At 40.8% G+C, this 25069-nt stretch overlaps 2 protein-coding genes across 3 annotated transcripts in view; one reads left to right on the top strand and one right to left on the bottom strand.

Moving 5' to 3' along the window:
* Window positions 1-12507, top strand: part of SLC7A7 (solute carrier family 7 member 7) — a 39964-nt gene extending 27457 nt beyond the window's left edge. For both annotated transcript variants that reach the window (XM_027843049.1, XM_027843048.1), the window contains exons 4-11: window positions 4735-4860; window positions 5881-6025; window positions 9517-9640; window positions 9861-9964; window positions 10209-10305; window positions 10418-10567; window positions 10863-11046; window positions 11252-12507. In XM_027843049.1, coding sequence (XP_027698850.1) covers window positions 4735-4860; window positions 5881-6025; window positions 9517-9640; window positions 9861-9964; window positions 10209-10305; window positions 10418-10567; window positions 10863-11046; window positions 11252-11358 — 1037 coding nt within the window. In that variant the 3' untranslated portion in view covers window positions 11359-12507. The remainder of the gene's footprint in view (window positions 1-4734; window positions 4861-5880; window positions 6026-9516; window positions 9641-9860; window positions 9965-10208; window positions 10306-10417; window positions 10568-10862; window positions 11047-11251) is intronic.
* A 131-nt stretch (window positions 12508-12638) lies between these two features.
* On the bottom strand, window positions 12639-18424 carry OXA1L (OXA1L, mitochondrial inner membrane protein). The gene is made up of 10 exons (XM_027843050.1): window positions 18320-18424; window positions 17475-17645; window positions 15751-15964; window positions 14867-15010; window positions 14511-14596; window positions 14162-14326; window positions 13583-13687; window positions 13308-13470; window positions 13132-13212; window positions 12639-13032 (listed from the first exon to the last, which is right to left on the bottom strand). Exons 1-10 carry the CDS (start codon window positions 18380-18382, stop codon window positions 12911-12913), a joined length of 1314 nt encoding a protein of 437 aa, XP_027698851.1. The 5' UTR covers window positions 18383-18424; the 3' UTR covers window positions 12639-12910.
* Window positions 18425-25069: the final 6645 nt, after the last annotated feature.

Raw genomic sequence — 25069 nt, 5'->3', positions numbered from 1 at the left:
TTTTTTTTTGGCAAGGCAATTGGGATTAAGTGACTTGCCCAGAGTCACACAGCTAGTAAGTTTTATGTGTCTGAGGTCAGATTTGAACTCAGGGACTCCTGACTTCAAGGCTGGTGCTCTATCCATTGCACCAGTTAGCTGCCCCAGGACTAGTTATTTTTGAGTCAACAGTTTGGGTGACATGGCTGCATTTCTACAAAGGGAACATTGGGTTTGAGGAATGAGGGAAAATAGGGTCTTCCTACTGAGGTGATTGAAGGTACTTTGGGGATCTGTGTGTCCTTAGGATAAAGTAGCCTTTGCCCTAGCTGACTTTTGGGAATTTTCTAGAGTACTCTAGAAGCCATTACCCACTTTTCCATGTCTTTCTGTGTGCAAAATGCCTACGTATTTATGTACCAGTACTTAATAGAAGAGTTAGTCCCTAAAAGTCTCTTACTTCAGAGTAAAACTGAGCTAGGGGATGGCTTCTTCAGGTTCATTTCCAATCCAGTGATCCTTTTAGCTCATCTAACTCATCTGCATGGTATACTTCTCCGTTCACACATCCACAAGAAGCCCAGGTTTCATGGGGTGGTTTTGTAGCAGTTCTTTTTGAATGGCAGGTTAAAGTCTTCCTTTAGGGACAGTTTACTTTTTGGGCTCATGCTCAGGGGCACAGAGCTAAACCACTGGAAGTCTGGGAGTTCTACTTTGGTTGAGTGGCCCTAGAAGTTGCAGCTTGATTCTAGGATTATTCAGTGCAGAACTTTCCAGGGTCAATTCTGGAGCTTGCTCCTACTTCAGTGAAGGGCCTTGAAGGCAGAGTCTGCTGTTCCATTCTGAAGTAAGTTTGAATATGTTGATGCTAGAAATGACTGGACTTCCTTGGACCAAGAAAGGCCCAAGATAAGGCTGGACCTCTAGGAGATTCTCTGGACCAGAGTGGACTCCCCAGACACCCTCTGGTCTGGACCTGCACCTCCAGGTTTGAGGAAGAGTTGAACTGGCAAACAGGAGTGAGAATGTGGGGTCAAGTTTGCTCTGGGATTAGTCCAGTGTGTATCTTCTGTTTTCCAAGTGTTTCCCTCCTCTGGCTTTGCCTTCAAAGCGTGAGTTCCACTTTAAGAGCAATGATCTTGGCCATAGCTCTGGGGCCACCTATCAGCTGTATCTACTGTGGGGAGGAGTAGGAAAAGAGTCCAGTCAGCACTCTCTTACTCGCCATAATCATTCCTTCTGTCACAGCCATGAGGGCCCAGAGGAAGCTGAGCTTTGGAGAGGGGGAGAAAGAGAGGTCAGGTGTACCACAGTATGTCCTCTCTCTTTCATACCTTATTTCATAGGATTCCTTTCTCACTTTAAAAAGAGTCTTCAGTGTTGAACAAAGAGATCAAATTAGACACCTTATGTCAAAGTAATGTGACTGAATAAACTTATTTAGTGAGATACCACTGAGGAGTTTGGGTCATGAAGCTGACACATCATCTCTTCTGAGTTTCCATTAAATATATCAACTGTTTGAGGCTCATGAAGGACAAAACCTGCAAAATTAAGCGTTCTGAGGACAGAGGAATAGAGAATTGGAGGATCAGTTTACTGATGAAGCCAGAGAATAGAGTGGAGAGTAGGGGATTGTGGAAATTGAACTGTGCAAAAAACATACCTTCATTTTAATGGAAGAGGATTGTTTGTAGAGCTCTTAGCTTCAAAGATAGAGCATAGATTTGGAAGGGACCTTAGTAGTCATGAGTCCAACCCACTTTATTTTATAAAGGAGGAAACTGAGACTCAGAGAGGTGAAGTGACGTTATTGGAGTAAGTGTCTGAGGTAGGGTTCAAACCCGGTTCTTCCTGACTTCAAGTCCAGCATTCTATCTACTATACCACATTTAAGCTAGTCCAACCTCCTTATTTTACAGATAAGGAAACAGATCCCGGGAGGTTGTGACTTGCCTAAGGCCCCATATGCAGTGGTGACATTGAACCCAAGCTTTTTGCCTCCAAAGTTAGTGCTTCTTCATTTGTACTGTAGGTAGAATGGGCCGGTCCCTTGAATCCATCCCAATTAAGATCCACGCCCCAGGGTAGTCCAGAGTCTTTTGAATAGTTTGAGGTATGTAGACTATAATCTAGTGCATTAGTTGACAAGGACAGAAGAGCTGTAAGTGTTGGCACAATGCAGTGTCTTCTGAAGGGGAGAGAGGGAGAGACATAAGTAGACAAAGGAGGCAAGAGTGGTGGTGGTCAGGAGGATAGGGGAAATGAAAAGAAACAGGAAAGGTAGGATTGACAATCTTCTGGGAATCTGAATGAGAGTGGCTGAGAGTGGTAAATTGGGTGTATTGGGTGTTGGGAAGTCCAGAGAGCTGCAGAAAGCTGGAAGAGATCAGTGAGCTAAAGGGTAAGATAGAAAAACCCTGTTCATTTAGTGGGGACCTGACTTGATTGTGTTTGCCTTAATGATTAACTTGGCATTAGTGAGATCTGGTGCTCTAATTGCATTTTGGCCTTATCATAAGATTTGATTGTTTATTGTAGTGTTTTTTCCCTTCTATATGGAACAGAAATGAGCCTTGCCAGAATTGGGCAGAGATTTAGAACAGTAAAAATCAGTGGAAGGATTTGGCAGGGTGGGAGAACAGAGGATTCTTCCTTTGTAGAGCTAAACTCCCCCTCTCAGATATGGAGGGAGAGGAGTCACTACTGGGTGGTACAGTGGATACAGCTCTGGGACTTGAGTCAGGAAGACCTAAGTTCAAATCCTTTCTCAAACATTTGCTAGCTGTGTGACTCTAGGCAAGTCATTTAGCCCTTTTTGCCTCAGTTTCCTCATCTGTAAAGTAAGCTGGAGAAGGAAATAGCAAACCAATCCAGCATCTTGTCCAAGAAAAATCCCAAATGGGGTCAGGAAGAGTCATACATGACTGAACAAATTATTTTTTAGTCATTTGTTCATAGCATTGCAGAATTTTGAACTGGACAGAAAAATGGAGATGGGAAGCATAATCCTAGGATGATAGATTTAGAGTTGGAAGGGAGCTTAGAGGCCATCTAATCCATACCTCATTTGATATATTGAAAAAACTGAAGCCTTGAACTGAGCTAGGGACAGCTCTTAAAAGTCTTGGAATATTCAGCTGACTCTGGTGACCTGGAGCTGACAAGTCTACCAGTGTGACTCAGTTTTATCACGTGTATGATAGATGGATTTTGTTTTTTCTTTGGAGCCCACAGGGGAAGGGAGTCCATGACAAGATAATAAGATGGCTCAAGTTTGTCTCCAGAGGGGAATGTATCTACCCTGTGTTAGAGATGGAAAGAACGAGAAAGAGAACCCAAGGAAGGGGAGGGTTGGGGCTGGAACAAATTCTAAGAAACATTTAGCTGGGCTTCAAATCTGCTTTTTCCACCTTTCTTTCCTCCCACATCCTGTATTACTGGAGCCAATGTGCCTGTTGACAATGTGTGGGCTTCTCCCCTTCCTTGACTCTCTTTCATCTGAGGGGTGACCTATGAGATTTAACAAAGCCACAGGAAATAGTGAGGAAGGCAGTGTGGTACAGTGGAAAGTGCCTGGGCAGGGAAACCTGGGTCGGAGGGTGGACTCTGCCAGAGACTAAGTAATTCACTCCTCTGAGCTTTCTTATCTATAAAAATGAAGCATTAGACCTCTGTAGTCCTTACCAGATTCCCTCATGCTAAGATTCTGGAGTTACATCCAGGGAATTGCCTGAGGAATATTTGTAGTTGTTCCCACTGAGATGATTGTTGGACCAGAGATAAAGCCCCTACTTATTCTCGGGGGCCCCTCTCAGCGCCAAGTGTCTCTTTCAACAGAAAAATAAGCAATGGGGCTGGCAGGCACGGGAAGTCTGGCTTAGATTCTAATCCTTGGTCACACGTCCTGACCTGTCGTCTCAGACAGCGGATAAGTCACAACAAGACTATTCTCAGAGAAAGGATCAAGGTTAAAATAACTCAGCAGCAACATAAAAGAGTCAGGACAGAGTCCTTAGAGATGTAGCTGGAGGAAGGGAGAAGCAGCAAAACCTTTTTTCTCTGGTTCTGTGGGCTATGCACATCATCACTAATCTCTTTCCGCCATCTTTTGCCCTCTCCTGTGAATGTGTGTTTAGGCATACTAATAATTAAAGCTAGCATTTATATATATATCACTTTGAGGTCCACAAATCACTTTAGAAATATCTCATTTGATTTTTGTAACAACTCTAGGAGGTGAGTACTATTATTATTTCAATTTTATAGATGAAGAAACTGAGGCATGCATAGGGTAAGGGATTTGCCCAGGGTTACTCAGCTAATAAAAGTGTCCAAGGCTGGATTTGAACTCAGGTCTATCTGACTTTAGGTCTAAAAATCTATACATTGCACTAGCTAGCTGCCTCTACCAATGAGGTATAGTAATTTTTTCATGTATCTGATGAGATATCTGAGTGTATTTGGTATCAGTTTGTCCCAAGTCCTTGATTTAGATGGTAAGTTATATGAGGGCAAAGACATAGCTCCTTACTAGGTAACTCTGTGGTCTCCAGATCAGGATTGTGCACACAAACTCAGCTAATTTTTGGGGTGATAATGATCAAGACCGGTTGGCACCCAGGTCAGAGCCAAAGTCCTTAAGTAGCTCTTGGTCCTATGGGCACCTCTACCCAAAGGCAACTGCTTGGAAATCAACGTCTCCACCCCTTTACTCCCTTGATATGATCATTAACCATGATTTTTTTTTTCCAGGTCTCTTAACCTTCATTAACTGTGCTTATGTCAAGTGGGGAACAATGGTACAGGACATTTTCACCTATGCGAAAGTACTGGCTCTGATTGCAGTCATCATTGCTGGCATTGTCAAAATAGGCCAGGGTAAGAGGCAAAGCTATTCTTGGCAAAGGGGAGGGTGTGGAATGTACTTGGTTGGGTCCGTGCACTTTTCAGGGGCCCTAAGCACCTTGCTACACACTAGGATTTTGCTACCCTTGGGAGCAAGCAAAGGTAAAAATGTGCCTCACTGAATCTCTTCCCTGCCCATTTTCAGATGGTGCAGTGTGTGTGGGTGTGCCCATTTAAATGCTAGATCATTCAGGTAGATATGATGAACTCCTCTTTCTTATCTAGATGATATGTACCATTGCTGGCTGGTCCTGAAAAAAGACCACAAATGCAAATAAATGCAAATGAAAGCACAACTTTAGGACCTTAGTGCATTTCTCCCCCTTTCTGTTCTATTGTGGCCTCTTACCCTCAGCATCCCCACTAATCCCTTAGACCAGACATGTTAAATGTGAGGCCAAGGGCTGTATGAAGCCCACAACACTCCCAAGTGCCCTCTGAACCAAATTAAAATGAATACATTAAAATAAATACAATAAAGCATAGATAATATTAATACGTGGTTTTCTAAGTCAATATGGGGATCCTTATGTACAGTTTAGAGGGCCCTGTTTCTATCTGAGTTTGACACCATCGAATTAAGCTGATCCGCCCCAGATCCTCCCCTATCTTTCCTTTCCTTCTGACCCAGCAGCATGTTGTAGTAAGAAGAGTATTAGATTTGGAGTTAGAAGACCTGGTTTTGAATCTTGGCTCTGCTGCTCACTACGTGCATGGTTTTAGATAAGTCATGTCACAACTCTGGGTCTTTGGTTCCTCATCTGAAAAATGAGGAGCCTATGTCCCTTTCAATTCTAAATCTGGGATCCTAGGAGATTGTCAGCTGTCCCCTTCCTGACCTTTGCCTGGTCATTGTTTTTCATAAGTTTCTGAAGATCTTAGGAATTCATGTTTACTTGCATTGTCTTGATTCTTTCAACTCCTATTCAGAATCACCTTGAAGTTGTTGGACTGTCTTAATATTCCAACCCTACAAAATTTTCTGGATTTTAGGACATGCAACTAACCTGGAGAATTCATTTGAGGGGTCTTCCTTTTCAATGGGAAATATTGCTTTGGCATTGTATTCTGCTCTTTTTTCCTACTCGGGCTGGGACACCCTCAACTATGTCACTGAGGAGATCAAGAATCCTGAAAGGTGGGTACTGTACCAAAGACTTCATATTTATACTTTCCTATTCATTTTTATTTACCCTTTTTTATGTAATATCTAAGATATTTTTATCTACCCTTTGCCCTGCTACTTTTAAGACATTTAGAGTGTATACAAAATCTTACAGACCTTACATGCCTGTTCCTTCTATAGGCTCCAGAATCCTTTCCTTATTTTCCAAATTTGTGCCCATATTGAATTAATCTATTTGTTTGAAAACTTTGAATATTATAAAAATTAAATTTTATTTAAAAAATGAACAAATATTAATATTCTCTTGCCTCCTTCCTAAGTCCCACTGGGGAATAAAAACAAAATTACACAAAACCCTTGTAACAAATATACGTAGTCAAGCAAAACAAATTCCCATATTGGTCATGTCCAAAATGTATGTCTCATTCTGCATATTTAGTCTATCAATTCTCTATAAGGAAGTACATAACATTTTTTCATTACTGTTCCTCTAGAATTATAGCTAATCATTGTGTTGATCAGAATTCACAAGTCTTTCGAAATGCTTTTACAATGTTGTTGCATAAATTGTTCTGTTGATTCTGCTCACTTGACTGCATGAGTTCTTACCAGGTTTCAGAGAAACTGCTCCTTTCATCATTTCTTTTTTAAAAAAAAATTGTACATATTTTAATATATAATTCTGTGTGTACATTTATCTTCCTTTATAAGAATATAAGCTCCATGGGGCAGCTAGGTGGCACAGTGGATAGAGTACTGGCCCTGGATTCAGGAGGACCTGAGTTCAAATCTGGCCTCAGACCAGACACTTGACACTTATTAGTTGTGTGACCCTGGGCAAGTCACTTAACCCCATTGCCTAGCCAAAAAAAGAGAAAAAGAATGTAAGCTCCTAGAGGGCCTGGACTGTTTCATTTATCTTTTCTTAGGGCCTAGCATAGACCTTGACATATAGCAGGCATTTAATTAATGCTTGTTGACTGTATTTTGTAGGATCCCTAGAACAACCCCATGAGGTAGATTTTATTATTATCCTCATTTTACAGCACTGTAAGTTATTGTTGCTCCTGTTTTCTTTTGAACTGCTACAGTATTTAGCTTGGCATTTCTGTGGCTAGGCACCTAGGCAAACAGAAGTCATCATTACTAATGGTGATAACCAAGGAATAGTCAGTATCATCCTAGATTACAGGTTTCACTGCAGTGAACTGAGTATCCTTTCATCATTTCTTAGAGCACAATAGTATTCCATTACATTCATATGCCATAATTTGTTCATCCATTCCCCAAATGATGGGCAACCCCTTAGTTTCTGGTTATTTGCTACCACAGAAAACGATACAGAGGAAGGAAAAAAAAGTCCTAGCCTAAGGAAGCTCACAGTCTAATGGAAGGCACAATATGTAAACAGCTACATATATACAAATAACAGGATAAACTGGAAACACTTTCAGAGGGAAGGCACTAAAACTAAGGAAGAATAGGAAAGGCTTTTTCCAGAAGATGGGACTTGAAGAAAACCAGGGAAGCCAGAACATGGAGATGAGGAGGGATAGAGTGTCAGGTTTGAGGGTCTGCTGGTGAAAATCCAGTTGTGAGATAAAATGTTTTGTGTATCATTAAGTATGTGGAGGGGAGTAAGGTGTAAGAAGACTGGAAAGGTAAGGAGGGGCCAAGTTATGAAGGGCTTTAAAAAAGAGAGGATTTTATCCTGGAGGTAATAGGTGCTACCGGGAGTATATGTGTGGGAAGGAGTGACATGATCAGATCTCAGGTTTCGGAAGATCAATTTGACAGCTGAAGAGAGGATAGACTGGAATAGGGAAGAGATCTGAGTCAGGGAAACCAACTAGTAGGCTACTGCAATAGTACTGGCATCAGGTGATGAGGGCCTCCAGGGTAGTGATGATGTCAGAGACGGAGGCATGTATGAGGTATAGGACTTTGCAACAGATTGGATGTATGTGGGGGTGGGTAGGGTGAGAGTCAGGAGTTTAAGATGACACCTAGGTTTCATGCCTGGGTGACTAGGAAGATGGTGGTACTCTTGGCAGTAACAGGAAAATTAGTAACTGCTTTATGTATTTTTGTACATATAAAACCTTTTCTTATTTTTTTGATCTCTGGGAAATATGCCTTGTAGCAGTAGTACTGAAAACGCCCAATTTGCCCCAAGTCTGAACAGTCAATATTTCAGTCAAAAGAGGTGAATGAATTGATGGCCAACCTGATGAAACAGAAGCTGGAGGTGCAGAGGAGGAAGGAAATAAGCAGAGGATGGGCACATTTTTGAACATTTTGGAGTTGCAAATAACATGGTTCTCATGCAAAATAATATATGCAAATTAGGTCATTATTTTTTGAGAAACCAACAAGGTGGCCTTTTAATGAAAGATAAGAGCTTGATTAGGGAGCAGTTAGTAGAAACAAGCTGGATTCAGGCTGGAATGATGTTTCCACCTGCTGGACAGAACTGGAATGACTAAGAAATGCCATCTGGCATTTGAGGAGTGTCCTCAATAGCCTTGTTGGTCTAGAAGGGACCTTGAAAGACCATTTAGTCAATCCCCTAGATGCTAGTTAGAGGAGTATGTAAACTGGTTAGGATGGATTGCTCTCTCTCTTGTTCTTAACAGCTCTCCGTAGGACATTTTAGAGCCTTCCTATATTATATGTACTAAGGCTTCACAATCCAGATTGTTAGGAAATGTCTTCTGTTTTGTGCCCTGGGGAAGGTATTCTTATTAGCGGATTGGACATATTAGGCTCTGGGTAAATGGCTTCTACCTTCCTGCACTGTTACCTTGTAGTCTGGCCCTTTCTCTATTAACCACATTTTCTTTTCTTACGAGCAACTCTTCCCTCTCATTTATGTATAGCAAAGGGTTTTTCTTTCTTTAGTAGTAGCACTGCTTCCTTAATTTTTTTATCTTCAGTTCCAAATTCTTTCCCTCCCTCCACCCCTTCTCTACCCATTGAAAAGGCAAGAAATACAATACCCATTATACATATGAAGCCATGCAAAACATATTTTCACTTTAGTGATGTTGCAAAAAAAAAAAAAAGCACAAGAAAAATAGAGAAAAACTGTTTCAACCTGTACTCTGGAGTCCATCAATTCTCTATCTACAGTGGAGGTTTAATGGCACCTTTAATCATGCTCTTTAATCATGAATACATTTAGAATTATTAGAACAGAATTAGGTCCTCATGACATTTATACAGGGCTTTATGGTTACAAAGTGCTATGTACAGAACTTCTCTCTAGGAGAGTGTAAACTCCTTGAAGACAGGGACTGTGCTTGTATCCTTAGTGCCTAGCCCAGAGCCTGATATATAGGTGCTTAATAAATGCTTGCCGAATGAATGCTCTTTTACTAACAGAATCTCAGGTACAAAAGCAAGCCATCCTACTGTTCCTGGGAAAGATTGAAGTGGTTGGCGGAGATTAATCATGTACAGGGGGATGGGACTAACTTCTATCCTTTCTTCTCTGACTGTAGGAACTTGCCCCTCTCCATTGGCATTTCTATGCCCATTGTCACCATTATCTACATTTTGACCAATGTGGCCTATTACACTGTGCTGAGCATGAAGGACATCATAGACAGTGATGCTGTTGCTGTGGTAAAGGATTGTGGCTATCAAGAGGGCGAGGAGGGGAGATGGGTCCCTGTCCCTGTAAGCCTTGATGGAGGACCTCAGAAATACAGTTGGGGAGGGGGTTACCTCAGATTTAGGGAGAAAGCATGAGGTTCCTGGGGTGGGATGGAACAATACCTTGATTTTCATATAATAAACATTCTCTTTTCCCACTACTTTTTTCCCTACTCCTCACCCCATGTAGACTTTTGCTGACAGAATTTTTGGAGTGTTCAACTGGACAATTCCCTTGGCTGTTGCCTTATCCTGTTTTGGGGGTCTCAATGCTTCCATTGTGGCTGCTTCTAGGTAAGACTGGGTGTTCTTTTGGGATACCATGGTTACTGAGGAAAACTGCAAGGGATAGAGAGATGGGATGACTTAGGGGGCCCAGTCAGCTACAGTATTCTTTTGGCCTTGTGATAAGCCTGTTAGCTTTTGCAACTTTGCCATCCTGATCCCACTATTCAGCTTCCAGCTCTCCTTGTACACGGATGACAATCCATAAGTTTCGATTTTTACCCCACCTCAGCCTCCTCTCTATCTGAAACAGACTCTTTTTTGTGGGCTCACGAGAAGGCCACCTCCCTGATGCTATCTGCATGATTCATGTTGAAAGGTTTACTCCAGTGCCATCCCTGCTCTTCAATGTAAGTGTTCCCCTAAATGATGGGTTGGTTGTTAATGGAGGGAGTATTAAAAGCACTGTCCAGGGTGAGGTTGGGTCCAGTCCTTGGGAGTTCCGGGGTTTGTGTATTGTAGGGAGCCATGGCACTCGTCTACTTGTGTGTGGAGGACATCTTCCAGCTCATCAACTACTACAGCTTCAGCTACTGGTTCTTTGTGGGTCTCTCTATCGTGGGGCAGCTCTACTTACGCTGGAAGGAACCTGACCGATACCGACCCCTCAAGGTGATTGATATTACTGTTTCTATGAAACATCTAGAATGCTAATAAGAGAACTTTGAGCCAGAGGGACAGATTTTCCAGCATTGTTCAGGGGCAGGTGGGAATCTAGACACAAGAAACCTCATGGGAGGGAAACTTGAGGGTTCATACAAGGATAATAATAATTTAAAAAAAAAAAAAAGGAAAACATTGATGACCTCACTAGGTGATAGCCATCACCATCTTCCTTAGGACACCAGGTTGTGATGGTAACTTTAAGCTGTCTAATCTCAAGTTATATTCTACTTTCCATTTGCAGCTCAGTTTGATCTTCCCCATCATCTTCTGCCTTTGTACCATCTTTCTGGTGGCCGTCCCTCTTTACAGTGATACCATCAACTCCCTTATTGGCATTGGCATTGCCCTCTCGGGCCTACCCTTTTACTTCTTCTTCGTCAGAATGCCGGAACACAAACAGCCATACTGCCTCCGAAGGACTGTGGGTGAGTCCTGGGGGACCACTGACCCTGATTTTGAAGTTTGTCCTCTTGTTCTGTAAGATGAAGGTCTCACTTACTTCTAATTCTCCAGCCTTCAGGGAAGTTACTAACTGCCGTTTGATGTAATCCTCCTGGTCTCAAGTTCTTCCTCCCCCAACCACCACATAATCCCTCCTCTTTTATGAGTTATTCTCTCTCTTCTTTGCAGCACTGGCCACAAAATACATCCAGGTCCTGTGCATGTCAGTTGCTGCAGAGATGGATCTGGAAGATGTGGGAGAGATGCCCAAGCAACAGGACCCCAAGTCCAACTAATCAACAACCTGACCTCTCCCCTAATGAGACATTAAGGGCAGGGAATTTCCTTTTCCCACTGACCAGGGTCAGAGGGGATAGGATCCTTTCTTGAAGACAACTTACCAAGTTGAGACCTGGCTTTGGGACAGTTTTAGGAACCTTTTGAACTTATTCTTTGAGAAGTTGAGAATAATTTATTGTTTTTGTTACTTCTTGTTCCAGGTTTTTAAATGAAAGGTTGGGGGTGGGAAGAAGCATGCCTTGGGCTTGGTCCTCAGGAGAATGAGGAGGAGGAGCAGGTACCTATGTGCCCAAAATATTCACTAGCTGAATTCTGCACCACCTTCCCATCCCTCTTTCCCATTGAAGGCTTAGCAGTGCTCCTGGCCTCCTATCTGCATCAGGGAGGAACCTACTAAAGGGGCAGAGGGCATTTATAGGATCATCTTGGATAACAATAAAAGGGATGACACTTGCCTCTTTATTTGCACTGTCAGGTTTTCTCTTGGGATAGCCTTGGCTCTGATTTTCACAGATTGTGATATAGCTGGGAAAAAAATCTTGATGCTCTAGAATCATTCCCCAGGTACTCCTTTCCTTCCAACCTTAAACCCATGTTGTTTTGTACAGTCAGATGAAATTGTTTCAAATGGGACTCAAAGGGAGTTAAATTATTGAATGATAAAATGTTGATTCAAAAACTGATTTCTACCTCCACTGAGATCAAACATGCAAATAATAATCAGGGGCCTACAACCCAAGTGGCAAAAAAAAATATTTACTCTTATTAATATTTATTTAGACCCACTATCTGAAAAATACAGATGGGGTCTTCTTAGAGCCATGCCTTGTTATGTGTTGTAGGTAGAGATAAGGGAAGTGTGAGGTATTGGGAAGGCTGCTGGACCTAGAAACAGAAGACCTTGGTTCTTGTCCTAGCTCTGACTCTAATAAGCTGTATGATCATGAGTCCATTTCCTCATTTGTAATAAATGCAAAATCTGAGTGAATTATCTCTCAGAGGTGGGGTGAAAGTGTAGCTACACAGACATGAGCTATACTGCCTTTCTCAACCAACTTGGGCATATACTTCAAGTAAAGGTGACTATTTGGCTGGAAAGACTTTATATGAATGTATATGGAATAAATATAAATATGGGCTGGGAAGTTTGGTTTTTTGTTTTTTAAACCTATGTGATAACAAAGGTTGTATTTGGCCCAGTTTTGCCGCTTTGATGTCCTACGCTCTGTCAAATACTACCCTTTACCCTATTCACTACTGAGGAGGAATCAGGAAATACCATATGAATACAGAAGTTTATTACCTTCCCAGAGAAGAGTACATGGCTCAGATGCTTGCTATGCATATACCACTGAAAACCTTCCCATATCCACTTTGTGTGTTGGTCTATCAAGAGTCTGTGGCATTGAACACTTGTGAGAATGAATGTCATCACATTGCCACTGCTCCTAGGATCAGGGTAGGGAGTTACTGTCCAGATTTTGCTCTCAGAACTCTGAGGCTCTTGGTAATGAAAGTTCTCTGGTATGTTAATGCTAAGTACACAGGTCATCCAAGAGTATCCTTCCAGGGCTTCTGTGACTTTGGTTTGCTGCTGGTAGTAACAGGAGAAGGCTGTTTTCCTTCAGGCTGTAGCAGGGGATTATGGGTGAAGGTCTGTCGTAAGGGGCCTAGGGAAGAAGAGAGAAAACAGCTAAGCAGGGAGAGAAAAGAGAAGCAGAGGCCAAGACATGGTCTAGAATCCCTGCAAATTAAGAAAAACGATTCACCTCGAGCTGCCAGCTGCAGGTGATCCCGCATGCGACGCTCCCTCTCCTTTAGCTGGTGAGCTGTCTGGGCGTTTTTCCAGCCTGTGGGAGAAGCAATAAGCTAAGAGTCAGCATTTAGTTCTCTCCTCTAATCACTTCCCTCCAGCAATACCCCTTCCCTAGAACACAAGCCATACCTGTTTTGAGGCTCTTAATGAGGCCCTCCTGCGTAGGCAACTGGCTTGGCTCATGTATGATTCGCTTTGGAATGCGCAGCCAAGTGCGAACAGCTGGGATCTGAAGGAATCCCACTTGGGCCAGCGAGAAGAGGTTGGAAGAGAACCAGTATGTGAACACAGCCTGGGAACAGAGCATAGGACTTTTAGGAGCTCTCTCTCTAGTGTAAGAGGCAGCACAGCAGAGTTTAGGGCAGGCAGATAGAGAAGGGCACAGCCTCCTCAGTTTGACATACCGTGGGGAAATGGATGGTGAAGGGCAAGACAACCAGGGGTAGCACCCGGAAGACGGTTTTCATCATACGCAGGTTGGCATTGTTGACACCAGTTTCAGCACCAAGCTATCAATAAGGAAATAGCCAATGTAAAGGAGAGAGGCAAGGGATGACAGAAAAAGAAGCAGAGACAAGAAAACGAAAGAAGTGAAAGATAAGGAAGAGGTAAGAAATCAACATGAAAAAAGCTACATGTATTTTCATGCCGTACTATACTTTTAGAGGAATAATCCTATAACATGTCATAACCACACACCACTGTTAACATTAGGGAGCTGACCAGAGTAGGCTAACCATTCCAATGAAGCCAACCATAACCCTAAACAGTCTGCCTGATGTGTAGGGGTAGGCCTGTATTGAAAGGCTAATGGTCCATAGCTGAATTGATGAGTCACATACCTACTCCTCTTATCTCCAACTCCTACTCTTAGCTTCCTAAGAATTTTTTTTAGCTTTACAGTTTACTGTGGTTTCTCAGAATTTAGTTTGTATTACTACCTGTACTTGGAAAACCAGTTTCCCAGAAGAATCCAAGCTTACCTCCAGGATTGCCCACATCGATGCTGTGACTAACAAGGGTAGTGCATAGACAGGGTCAGCTGCTGTGAGATCCTGAAACCACCAGAGACCCCCACTCTGCATGCTGGGCACAGGGTGATAGGCCATCTCTCTCAGTGCAATGAAGAAAGAGATGAAGACAGGAGCCTAGAGCACAGGGTAGACAGATGTCAGTTGGAGGAATAACTCCTTGTTGCCTCTTGATGGGAGTCCCACAATGTACTAAGAAGAAGCCAACACAGAATCTTAACCAGAATCTTAAGAGGATGGAGAATGGGAAATAGATAGGAAAGGAGTCCCAGAAGCCTAGAAGAACAGTACAGCTACTCACCTGGGCAAGGGGAATAATGAATCCTCTCATAGGGTTCACATCATGTTTCTTTTGGTAGAGCTGTAGATCTGAAAAGGCCCTGGAAACTGTGACCAGAAGAGGTAAGGCAAGTTAACAATGGGCTGCCAGAGCAGGGAAATATCTCCCTTACCACTTAACTCACACATCTCCCAACCCTCAAATTTCAAATTCACTGGGAGTGAATGAGCATCCAGGACTTGCCCCAACTCCAACAATGCTCCACAAGACCTTCAGTGACTGCTGAGGCTTGCTTACATTTCCACAGCAAAATGTGCAAAATGCCAGGTAGAGTTCAAAGATGCTTTCTTCCCACCCTTAACCCTTCATTGACTCACATTCAAATTTGTCCCCTGACAACTTGGCCTCGTTCATCCGAGCGGTAAATTTGTGGATCTCCGGCACGTGGTTATTGATCTTTACTGCCTCCCGTTGGCCTTTCACAATGAGGGGGAAAATGAGGCATCTTGCAACAACAGTGCCTAGGAAACACAAATCAAAGACAGATGTGAATTTGTATATAGCCTAATGAGGTCCCTACAGGAAGAACCACCTCATCCTAACCTATTTCCACCATAACTCATATGAAGGGCATAGGACACAGAAAATATCTGGACTTAAGTTACTTCCAAAGCTCTGCTGTTCAATCAGGAAGCCTAATATTAATTTTTGTAAGGTACGTAGGTATCTGGAAATCTGAGTTCAGTCATTGATAGAGTGAGAGGGGAGCATTTACTGATGGCTTACTGTTTTAATATCTTGTTTCCCTACCCATTCTGCATGACCAGCTACCCAGCAATTTGGACCAAGGTTCTTCCCCTCTGGCCCAGTGATCATGATAATAGTTTCAGGGCATTTTGTTCTAACACTCTCCTACATTCAAATATTCAAAAGCCTTTCTCTAAGAATACTTTTTACTATCTCACTTCTTTCCATCCTACCTACCTCTCACCACCATCCTTGGGCCTGAGGATCCTTTATGAATTGCAGATCACACACTGATTTCATAAAGCCACTTTGAGAAACAGTGCATTCAAATCTTTGGAGCCTGTATTCTTACCTAAGTCACTTCTCTTGAAGCCCTACCATCTTGTTCCTCACTTGAGGTTATGATCCCCAAGACCCTGCTTAATCAGGCTCTACCATTCTAATCCTCTTCTGCCTGTAAGCCCCTATTCCCAAGCTATTGCTTCCCCAACTTCAAAAGTCTTGTTCCCCTTACATGTAACAATGGCTCCCCACCATGGTAGGCCCAGATCAACGTGCACAAATTCCAGAAGGTTCTGCACCAGTCCCACTGGGGTGTAGCCTCCTAGTCCCAGGTCACTGAGGCTCTGCTCTGCGGCAGCCTGGACTACATCAGCAGCTCCACCTGGAACCACTTCTGTCATTGATGTTGGAGAAGGGGTTGAAGGGAGAATGGGAGAGGTCTGCATCTGTTAAAAGAAAAGAAACACAGTATGGTGAAGAGCCTCGTGGGAAAGTATTAGGCACCTGTCTAGATAGAGAGGTGGGAGACAGTAGATTTGGAGCAATATATCTGTTTTGTTTTTCAGACATGGTCAAACCAATATATTTATTTGTTTTGCTTGACACTGCTTTTAAGGGGCTTGTTGGGGTGTGTGTGTGTGACATGGAGTCATTATAAGTGATATAAAAAATGAAATAATATGAATAATAATGAAATTATATAAAAAATAAAATATTTAAAAAGGAAAAACAAATAGCAAAGAATCTCCAGGGGTCTCTCCTTGTGCCTTCATATTATGAGGTAACATCTTTATCCACTTGATTCTCTAACTCCCCATTCTTCCAACACTGCCCATAATTTGCACAGAATCTCTAGGATAAGGGGTGGGGAGTGGTCTTATCAGTACCTAAGTCATCTAGTAAGTAAGAATCTGTAAACTTTTTTCCCACATTATATATAAAACCTAAATCTTTCTTGTTATAACTACAGTTCATTTTTTTTTTAATGGAAAACCCAGGTCATTCCTCCAAGCTGAACTCCTACAATTATTTCATCAGTAATTTGCTAATTTACAAAGCACTTTCCTCATCATAAACCTGTGAGGAATGTGGGGCCAGTATCACCATTCCCTTTTTCCAGATGGGGAAAACTGTGTCTTAAAGGGGTGAAAAAAATCTAATGACAATCATTAAACCCAAAACTCAAATCCAGGTATTAAAAAAAACCCAAATAAATCATATGCTTCTATAAAATAAGAGGACTGAACTAATTATTCTCTAAGGGCCTTTCTAATGTTAATGTTCTTTGACACTCATACCATGCTCTACCATCCCACGTAACCTTGACTTTGTTTTTAAAAGGTTTGATATCTTTTGTTTTGATCAAATGAGATGACATGTAAATTGCTTTGTAAATCTCAAAGCACTATACAAATGCTAGTTATTATTATTTTTACATCAATGACTAAAAAATTTTTCTTTTTCCACTCCCAGAGTGCTATCTCTTATAACAAAGAATAAAAGAGGAAAAAGAATTTAGTAAAACTAACCAACATATCAACCAAATTCAACATCATACATAGTATTCAATAACCATAGTCCTGTCAGGTCACTTCTAGATCTAAACATACTCCTACGACTTTTGCAAAGGGAGGTTAGTATATTTTTATATCTCTTTGGGGCCAAACTTCATTATTAAAATTTCATAACATTGAGTTTTGATCATTTGTTCTTTCCATTTACATTTTCATAATCACTGTGTATATTATTTTCCTGTTTCTGCTCACTTCACTTTGCATCAGTTCATATAAGTTTTCCATATCTCCCTATATGAATTCTATCCACTGCTTCTCAAAACATTCCATTCCATTCATGTACTAGAATTCTTTTCTTTTCTTCTTTTGCCATTCTTCAATCAAAGGGCATCTATTCTGTTAGTAGTACTTTGATGATATTTCGGACACTTTAGTCTCTTACCTGGCTTTCTGCAAACAGGGCAGTGGATGTGCTGAGGCACCGTGGGGTTGGGCCCAGATTGTAGACACCAGCAGACACTTTCCACCTTTGTCTGGTTGGGAACAGGCAGCCAGATGGTTGTTTCCATTGTGGTCCATGAAGCCAGTATGAGTGCAGGGAGACACTGTGAAACTGAAGTAGGGAAATGACAAATAAGATGACCCATCATTCATTGCAGACAGGCCATATATAGCGTTGTGGGTTGGAGGTGCCTATCCTCATGATATTAACATTACTTATAATTAATTATCTATTAATTATAAATAACAAATAAAAATATGATTTTATTATATTTACAAATATAATATACACATAATAAATAAAACATATAGTATATAAATAAAAATAATTAATGTTACTGATTTTTATATTTGTATGCTTTACAGTTTTCAAAGCGCTTCAATACACAGTAACACATCTGGTCCTCAAAGGACCCTGCGGTGAAACAAGTAAAGCATAATTATCACTACTCTCATTTTACAGGAGAGAAAACATGGGCTCAGAAAGATTAAGTAATTTGCTCAAGGTCACCCTGCAAGAGTAGCTGTGGCAGGACTTGAATTCTGGTCTCCTGGCTCTGACGTCTGATTCTTTCCAAGAAAACCCGAACCACAAAGGAGGCCAGCGGTCACCCGGTACAGCACTGACAGGTCAGAGGTCAAGACTTTCGAACCCCTCCATGGAGAGACTAAGCAGCTAGATACCACCCCTATTCGGGGGTCCGAAGTCACCAGGGCTCTCAGCACAGGCTGGGCTTGCCCACTTTTAGGTAGTGTGACCGTGTCCTGACCTAAAGGGGGCTGTACCTGACGCCGAGGCCGTAACAGGCGAAGAATCTCCAGGTTCCCACACATCCGTCGCGCCGCCATCTTCCCGGGCAGAGGAAGCGATGTTGCGCTTGCGCACTGACGGCAATCTTCACGCGAGAGGCCGCCCTTTTAGTTGTGGTCAGGAAGTCAGAGGAGTCTCCACAGACTGAGTCATCATACAAAATAGAGGGGAGCCGCCATCTTTGATACTGGTAAGAAGACTCGATGGACGAGGATACGTCAGGTGGCGATCGCCTTGGTTACGGACTAGAAGCGGGGTTCTCCTTTTGGCCTGGCGTCTTTGGCAAGGAGCAGTTTATGTGGCGCGGGACTAGCTGTCTCTCCGCGTTGAAGCCGCTGCCCGGCATATTGGCCTCTTGATGTAACCCCGGGAGTAGTGGTGGGGCTATCTAAGGATCCGCCTGATATCTGTACTCCCTTGGGCGTGTCTGAAGACTCTGGGCGGGCAGAGATAATAATCCCACCGCTCTTGAGTGTGAAAAGCTTTTCCCACCACCCCAGGGGTGGGTGAGTCTTCGGCCCAGCGTTACTATTCGGTTCGAAAACTTTTTGGACCTAGCACCCTTCCCCCTAAAAGCTTTTGTTTATGTGGGCTGTATCTATCAATGTTTATTGAATTAGATATTAAAACAAATTTAAAACATTATTTCATTAAAATACTAATAAACCCATTACATATTAACATACATAATCTTTTTTTTTTAATAATCGTTTTCCAAAACAAAAAAAATAGAAGAGAGGCATTTTATGTATTTTTGCAAATCTTTTTTAATATCTGGCTTAGAAGACAGTTGGTTTGATTCTCCTATCTGCTTCTTCATTCCCTGACTTAAGAAAGGAAAAACCCTGGACTTTCCCTCCGGATTTCATCTGAGGCTATAATCCCATCAACTGGCCTTTAGTTATTGCCTACACCCAATCTCCCAATTTTGTTAGCCTTAACCTAGCCTAGCCCTCCATTGTTTTACCCAGGCCACTTCCCACCCTTAATTCTATCTAGATTCCATTCTCCCTTAGATCCCTAGATTTCTTCCTTCCTCTTTCTGTTTATAAGGTTCATCTTGTCTCCATTAAGATGCTCAGATTCTTAAGACTAGCCAAAAGCTCAGATTCCTTAAGAACCTAGCCAATAGCTCACAAATGTTCAGATTCCTTGAGAGTCAGGCCAATGTGGCAGATCTTTAATAAACCTTGTCTCTGGCTGAAAGAATGCTTGGGTGGAATTCATTCAGGCAGCACCCCTGAGTCGTGATTTTGGGGTCCCCGCACCTCTAAACCTCTAGACCTTATCACTCTTACTAGATGCTGTTTTAATCAACTGTGTAAAGAAAATCTGTCCTCACAGAGATAGGTAGTTGGAAAATGGAGGAGAATTTTAAGAGGCAAATAACAGCTCAGAATTGTTAAGAACATAGTTCTGACCTTTTGGAACTCCAGAAAGGATCTTGGGAACCCACCCCCAAGGTGTCTGTGGAGCACACTTTGAGCACCAGTGGCCTAACTCAATCTCACAGTCTTGGGGTAAATAAAACAACACAATGCAATACAGTACTACCGCAAACCTCAGAAATGATCATCATGACATTAAAAAATTCTAGACGATAATAACTAGCATTTTTGTGTGCTTTAAGGTTTGCAAAGATCTTTAAAAACATTTCATTCTCAACAACCTAGAAAGGAGAAAACTGAAGCAGATTCAGCTAAGTGACTTGTCCATGGTCACACAGCTAATAAAATGTCTGAGGCAAAATTTGAACTCAGGTTTTTCTGACTCCATGTTCAGTTCTCCATCCACTGCATTACCTAGTTGCCTTGGATTTTCCAAGTCATTAAGGAAAAGCCAGTAGTATAAAACAAATTCTGGGCACTGTGTATCCTACATACTATTTGTAGCTTTTAAAAAAAAATTGGTATCTTTTGTTTTTAGGTCACAGATTTACCCCTATAAATCTCCTCTCTTCTCCCAGAGGGAATTCTGTTATAATCTTTATAACAAAACTTTTTTAAAAAAAGAAGTAAAAGAAGAAAAAGAAAAAAAACCCCAGTAAAATTGATCATCATATCAAAAAGATCTGACATTATGTGTAATGTTCCTCACCCCTAGGCTCCAACCTCTGCAAAAGGAGGAGGTGGCATCACATATCTCTTCTTTAAGACAAAGGGCATTAAAAGGAAGGATCAACTGAATGAACCAGAGAATCTCAGAGTTGGAAGGATCTTTAGAGACCATTTAGTACAATTCATATCTCAACAAGAATCCTTTCTTTTTAATATCTCTGACTAGTAATCATCTATACAGCTTTTACTTGAAAGACTTTTCACCTCATGTAGCCTATTACACTTTTGGATAGCTTTAATTGTTAGGAAGTTTTTCTTTATTTTAAACTTAAGATAATAGATCATGGATCCAGAGCTGGCATCTAGTCTAAACCTCCCATTTTAGAGAAGAGGAAACTGAGGTTAAGGGAGGTTAAGTTACTTGCCCAAGGTCACATAAGTATGAAACATCAAAGGTGGGATTTGAACCCCCAGCTCTCTGACTCCTAAACCAGTGATTTTCCTACTCTTTTAAAAGCATTTTAAAATTTGCTGCTCTTTTAAAAAAGTAAAACATTGCTGTGAAGTTCAAATGACTCCTTTCCTCTCTTCCCTCCCCCCATCTTGCCCTGTAACAAATAAGTAGTTAAGCAAAACAAATCAGCACATTGGGTTGTTGCCAAGATATGTCTCATTCCACACCCATATTTCACTGCTTCTTGATGACAAGTGAGATATGTGTTTTATCATCAAACCTCTGAAGTTATGATCAGACACTTCATTGATCAGATCTCTGAAGTCTTTCAGTTTTGTTTTCTAGAGGTTAATCTTCCAATAAATTGTCACGGTTTTAAGGAGCTTCCTGAGTTTCTGAACTCCCAATCTCTTTTGCTCTCCTCTACAAATGAATGGGAGGGGGACATCCTCAGGAACAACACTAAATCCAGGGTTTTCCCTGTCTTCCCTCTGTCTAGCTACATTCCTAGCCTTTCCAGCAAACCTTGGCAGGCTTTGAGACTGCCTAATCAATCCCACAATATGCCCATATGTATTATTATCTAGTCCCTCCATCCTGTCCACAAGGATATTGTGAAAGCTGTTTAAAAATGGTTTTCTGACATCCATGTATACATATATGTATATGTGTATATATGTGTATGTGTGTATATATGTATATATATATATTCTTCCCCTTATCTATTAGTCTGTAATCTTTAATATCAAGAAGGAAAGTGAGGTTAGTCTAACATGATTTATTTTTTTATTTTTTTATTTTTTTAAGGCAATTGGGGTTAAATGACTTGACCAGGGTCACACAGCTAGTAAATGTCAAGTGTTTGGTCTGAGGCCGGATTTGAACTCAGGTCCTTCTGACTTCAGGGCCGGTGCTTTATCCACTGTGCCACCTAGCTGCCCCTTGATTTATTTTTAAAAATCTTATTTTTATTGATATCTTTTATTTTTCCATCACTTTCTTTTCTGAATGTTTCTTCCCTCCACCCATCCCCAGTCTCTTGTAACTAACATTAAAAAGGAGAAAAAAAATTAGATCAGCAAAAGCAACTAAGACATTAACTATATCTGATTGACAGTATACTATACACAATATTATATACCCATAGTGCCACCCCCCCCCTCAGAAAGGGAACTTAGAAGAGTGGAGTCTAAAAACAGCTCTCCAAGCTGGTGGTAATATTACTTAGGGCCTCTCATTTACTTTTGCTTAGGCTTTCAGTTCTCTCTGCCTTCACAACCTTGGCCAGGTTGGAGATTTGCAGAGATAAAGACAGACAAGAAAAGGAAGGAAATTTTTTTCCTGGTTTGTAGAAATTCATGGCATTACAAGCTAATTAGAGACTAAAATTGTGACTGAAATATGATATCTTCACTATAAATTTCCAAATTATGGTAACTGCTCAAACACCTTAGTGGATTTTGGAGGTTTGCAGCTAGGATTAAAATTAAGGGCAAAAAGCCCCTTACCTCTCTTCCCTTCCTGGAGGTCAATAGATGTGTTGTTCTAGTAGAAGTTGATTTCACTCATTTAGAGAATAAGCAGAAATGAAGCTAGTGTGAAATGATTCAACATATTTCAATTGTGTAGGCAAATTAGTAGCAAAGTCACCTAAATTGAAATAGGTGAAATGTGAGATTAGAATATGATTAAGAAGCAATATGAGATGGACTTAAGAAAATAATGTAGGTAAAGAGAAGTGAGGAATCAGAGTGAAAAATGAAAGGTTAGTTTCAAAGTTGATAAGCTTTAATTAAAGTCCACTGCAGGGATATAAAAGGAAAAGGAAGATAGAAAGGTTTTGTTTTTTTTTATTTTTTGGTTTCTATTTTTTGCTAGGCAATGGGGTTAAGTGACTTGCCCAGGGTCACACAGCTAGTAAGTATAAAGTATCTGAGGTCATATTTGAACTCTAGTCCTCCTGACTCTAAGGCCAGAGCTCTATCCACTTCACTATCTACCTGCCCCAGAGAGAAATTTTAAGAAGAGATTTGAGAATGGTTTGATTCCATTGAGATAAGAAAGATTGGAGAAACTTTTAGAGAAATTGCCTGTTAGCATTTTCAGGTAGACAGTATTCTCTTCTTGAAAGACCATTCCAAGGGTGGATCCCAGTCTTTAGAACTGTGAGCTCCAAAGGTGGGGTATGGGGATGTGAGCCTGCCATAGCAAACCCTTCCCTATCCTTCACCTTGGTCTTCTTAGGGTTAAAACTGCAAAGAATAATAGGAGGTTGGAGAAATGTGAAGTGAAAACTTTATCCACTCTCTTAAAGTATCTGGGTGGGGTTAGGTTAGGATACAAAGGAATTGATTTCGCTCATTGGGCAGTTTTAAAGGTTAGGAGGAGATGAGAATGCCGCCAATTTTTTTTTTTGAATGTGAGCTAACTGAAAACAGTGAGCCCAGAAATTTAAGGTGATGGTGGCAGCTAATGGACTTTGGGAAAACTGAGATTTTGAATGTTGCCATTAATGATTATAAATTCAGATTTTATTTGGTTGAAGTTTGTTCTGACTATAAATCTTAATGTGGTCTCATTTATAGTGGGATCTGTTCTCCTAATAGGATAATTGTGGTAACTCAGAACTTAATGTAAAATACATTTGCTATTTGGCATTAAGACGATATGCTGGGAAAATACATGGATCTGGAAAACCTGAGTTCAAATACGGTCTCAGAAATTTATTAGCTGTGTGACCTTAAGCAAGTTACTTCACCTCTATTTTACTGATTTCCTGAACTATAAAGGAGATAATAATAGCATCCACCTCCCAGGGTTATTGTGAGGATCAAACGACTAGATTGTAAAGTGTTTTTATTACAGTGCCTGGTACTTGGTAAGCACTATATAAGTGTTATAAGTATACAGTAAGTACTCTGTATTGGTCTTGAATGAAATTGGTATGGACTGCCAAAGGTGATAAGATGAATGATTTTCTATGTAAGAAAATCTGGAAATGCATTTGACCTAATTGATGTCATCTGACTGGTAATGTTTTGTTTCATGTTTTAAATACATGATATTATGTATGTTATTAGTATTACATAGAAACATTGTATATATTTCTAAAAATTTTCTTATTGTGAAATTTGGGAAGCCATTATATCAAAAATGCTGTTAAAAAAATAACCTTGAATTTGGGGGGGAATATAGCAAAATATACATTTGCTTTGGTCAATAAACTCTTAAGAGCATAAAAAGAAATAAATGAATGTAGAGAGTATAAAAAAAGAAAAATAACTTCTCTTTTAATCTGGATGCTGTTAGAGTATGAATTGAGCTGTTAAAAGAATGGGGTCAAAACGTTTGAAAATTGTTAAATATTTAATGGGTATATTTTGTTCTAAAATGGATAAAGAATTGTTTGGATATCACTTATGAAAATTATGAAGTTGTATCTGTTAGTAAACAGTATGTATTAAAGTGACATGTTTGTGCCAACTTAGCACCAATAGACTTTAGATTCAGATATTTCACGTTTAGGAGGTTGTACTAAATTGAATTGAGTCTTGCTACTGGCAGATTTTAGTAGAATTACCTAGGAATCTCTGAAAGTGACTTAGAACATGAGAAGCAGATCTACTAGAAGGAGCCCTCTTCAGAGCTGCCCTGAAAACAAGGAGGGGGGCGGCTATTCCATAATGTCCAAGGGAAGATGTTTCCAGGGAGCAGACAACTACATGGCACATCTGATTGAATGAACATTGGGCGTGGGTTATCAGGTTACAGGGAGACTTGACATTATTTAATATCGATGATTACTATTGTATTTCTTTAGGGTTTTTGTTTTGTTTTGTTTCATGGTGTTTATGTTTACTGAGTTTTCTCAGTGACCTTGGTGATAATTTATAAATCTCCTTTCTCAAATTAGTAGATGGTGAGTCCTCTAAGTGGTTTAATTTGTAAGCTGACTTAGTTTACCAATAGAGCCTATTTAACAAGGTTTATCTCCTTAAGGGATATATGAGATTATGACTTTTAACTATTTGTTCAATTTTTATGACATTGAAGGAAACATGTGATTATGAGTTTTGTAACACTCATGGCCATATTACATTTGTTTCCTAAGTTTAAGTCTCCTAGTTGTGAAATGATCCAACCATTTTGGAGGGCAATTTGGAACTATGCCTAAAGGGCTATCAAAATGTGCATACCCTTTGACCCAGCAATAG

Source organism: Vombatus ursinus, unplaced genomic scaffold, assembly GCF_900497805.2.
Source record: "Vombatus ursinus unplaced genomic scaffold, bare-nosed wombat genome assembly UNPS02014894.1, whole genome shotgun sequence".
Lineage (NCBI taxonomy): Eukaryota > Metazoa > Chordata > Mammalia > Diprotodontia > Vombatidae > Vombatus > Vombatus ursinus.
The sequence above is the reverse complement of the archived record's forward strand: the minus strand, read 5'-3'. Positions and strand labels throughout refer to the sequence as shown.

Coding starts and splice junctions, on each gene's coding strand:
- OXA1L (XM_027843050.1), bottom strand. CDS start 18,382: ATGGCGGCGCGACGGATGTGTGGGAACCTGGAGATTCTTCGCCTGTTA. Junction 14,597..14,866: donor GTCAGGGGACAAATTTGAAT/GTGAGTCAATGA, acceptor TTCTGGTCACAG/TTTCCAGGGCCTTTTCAGAT. Junction 14,327..14,510: donor TCATTATTCCCCTTGCCCAG/GTGAGTAGCTGT, acceptor CCTGTGCTCTAG/GCTCCTGTCTTCATCTCTTT.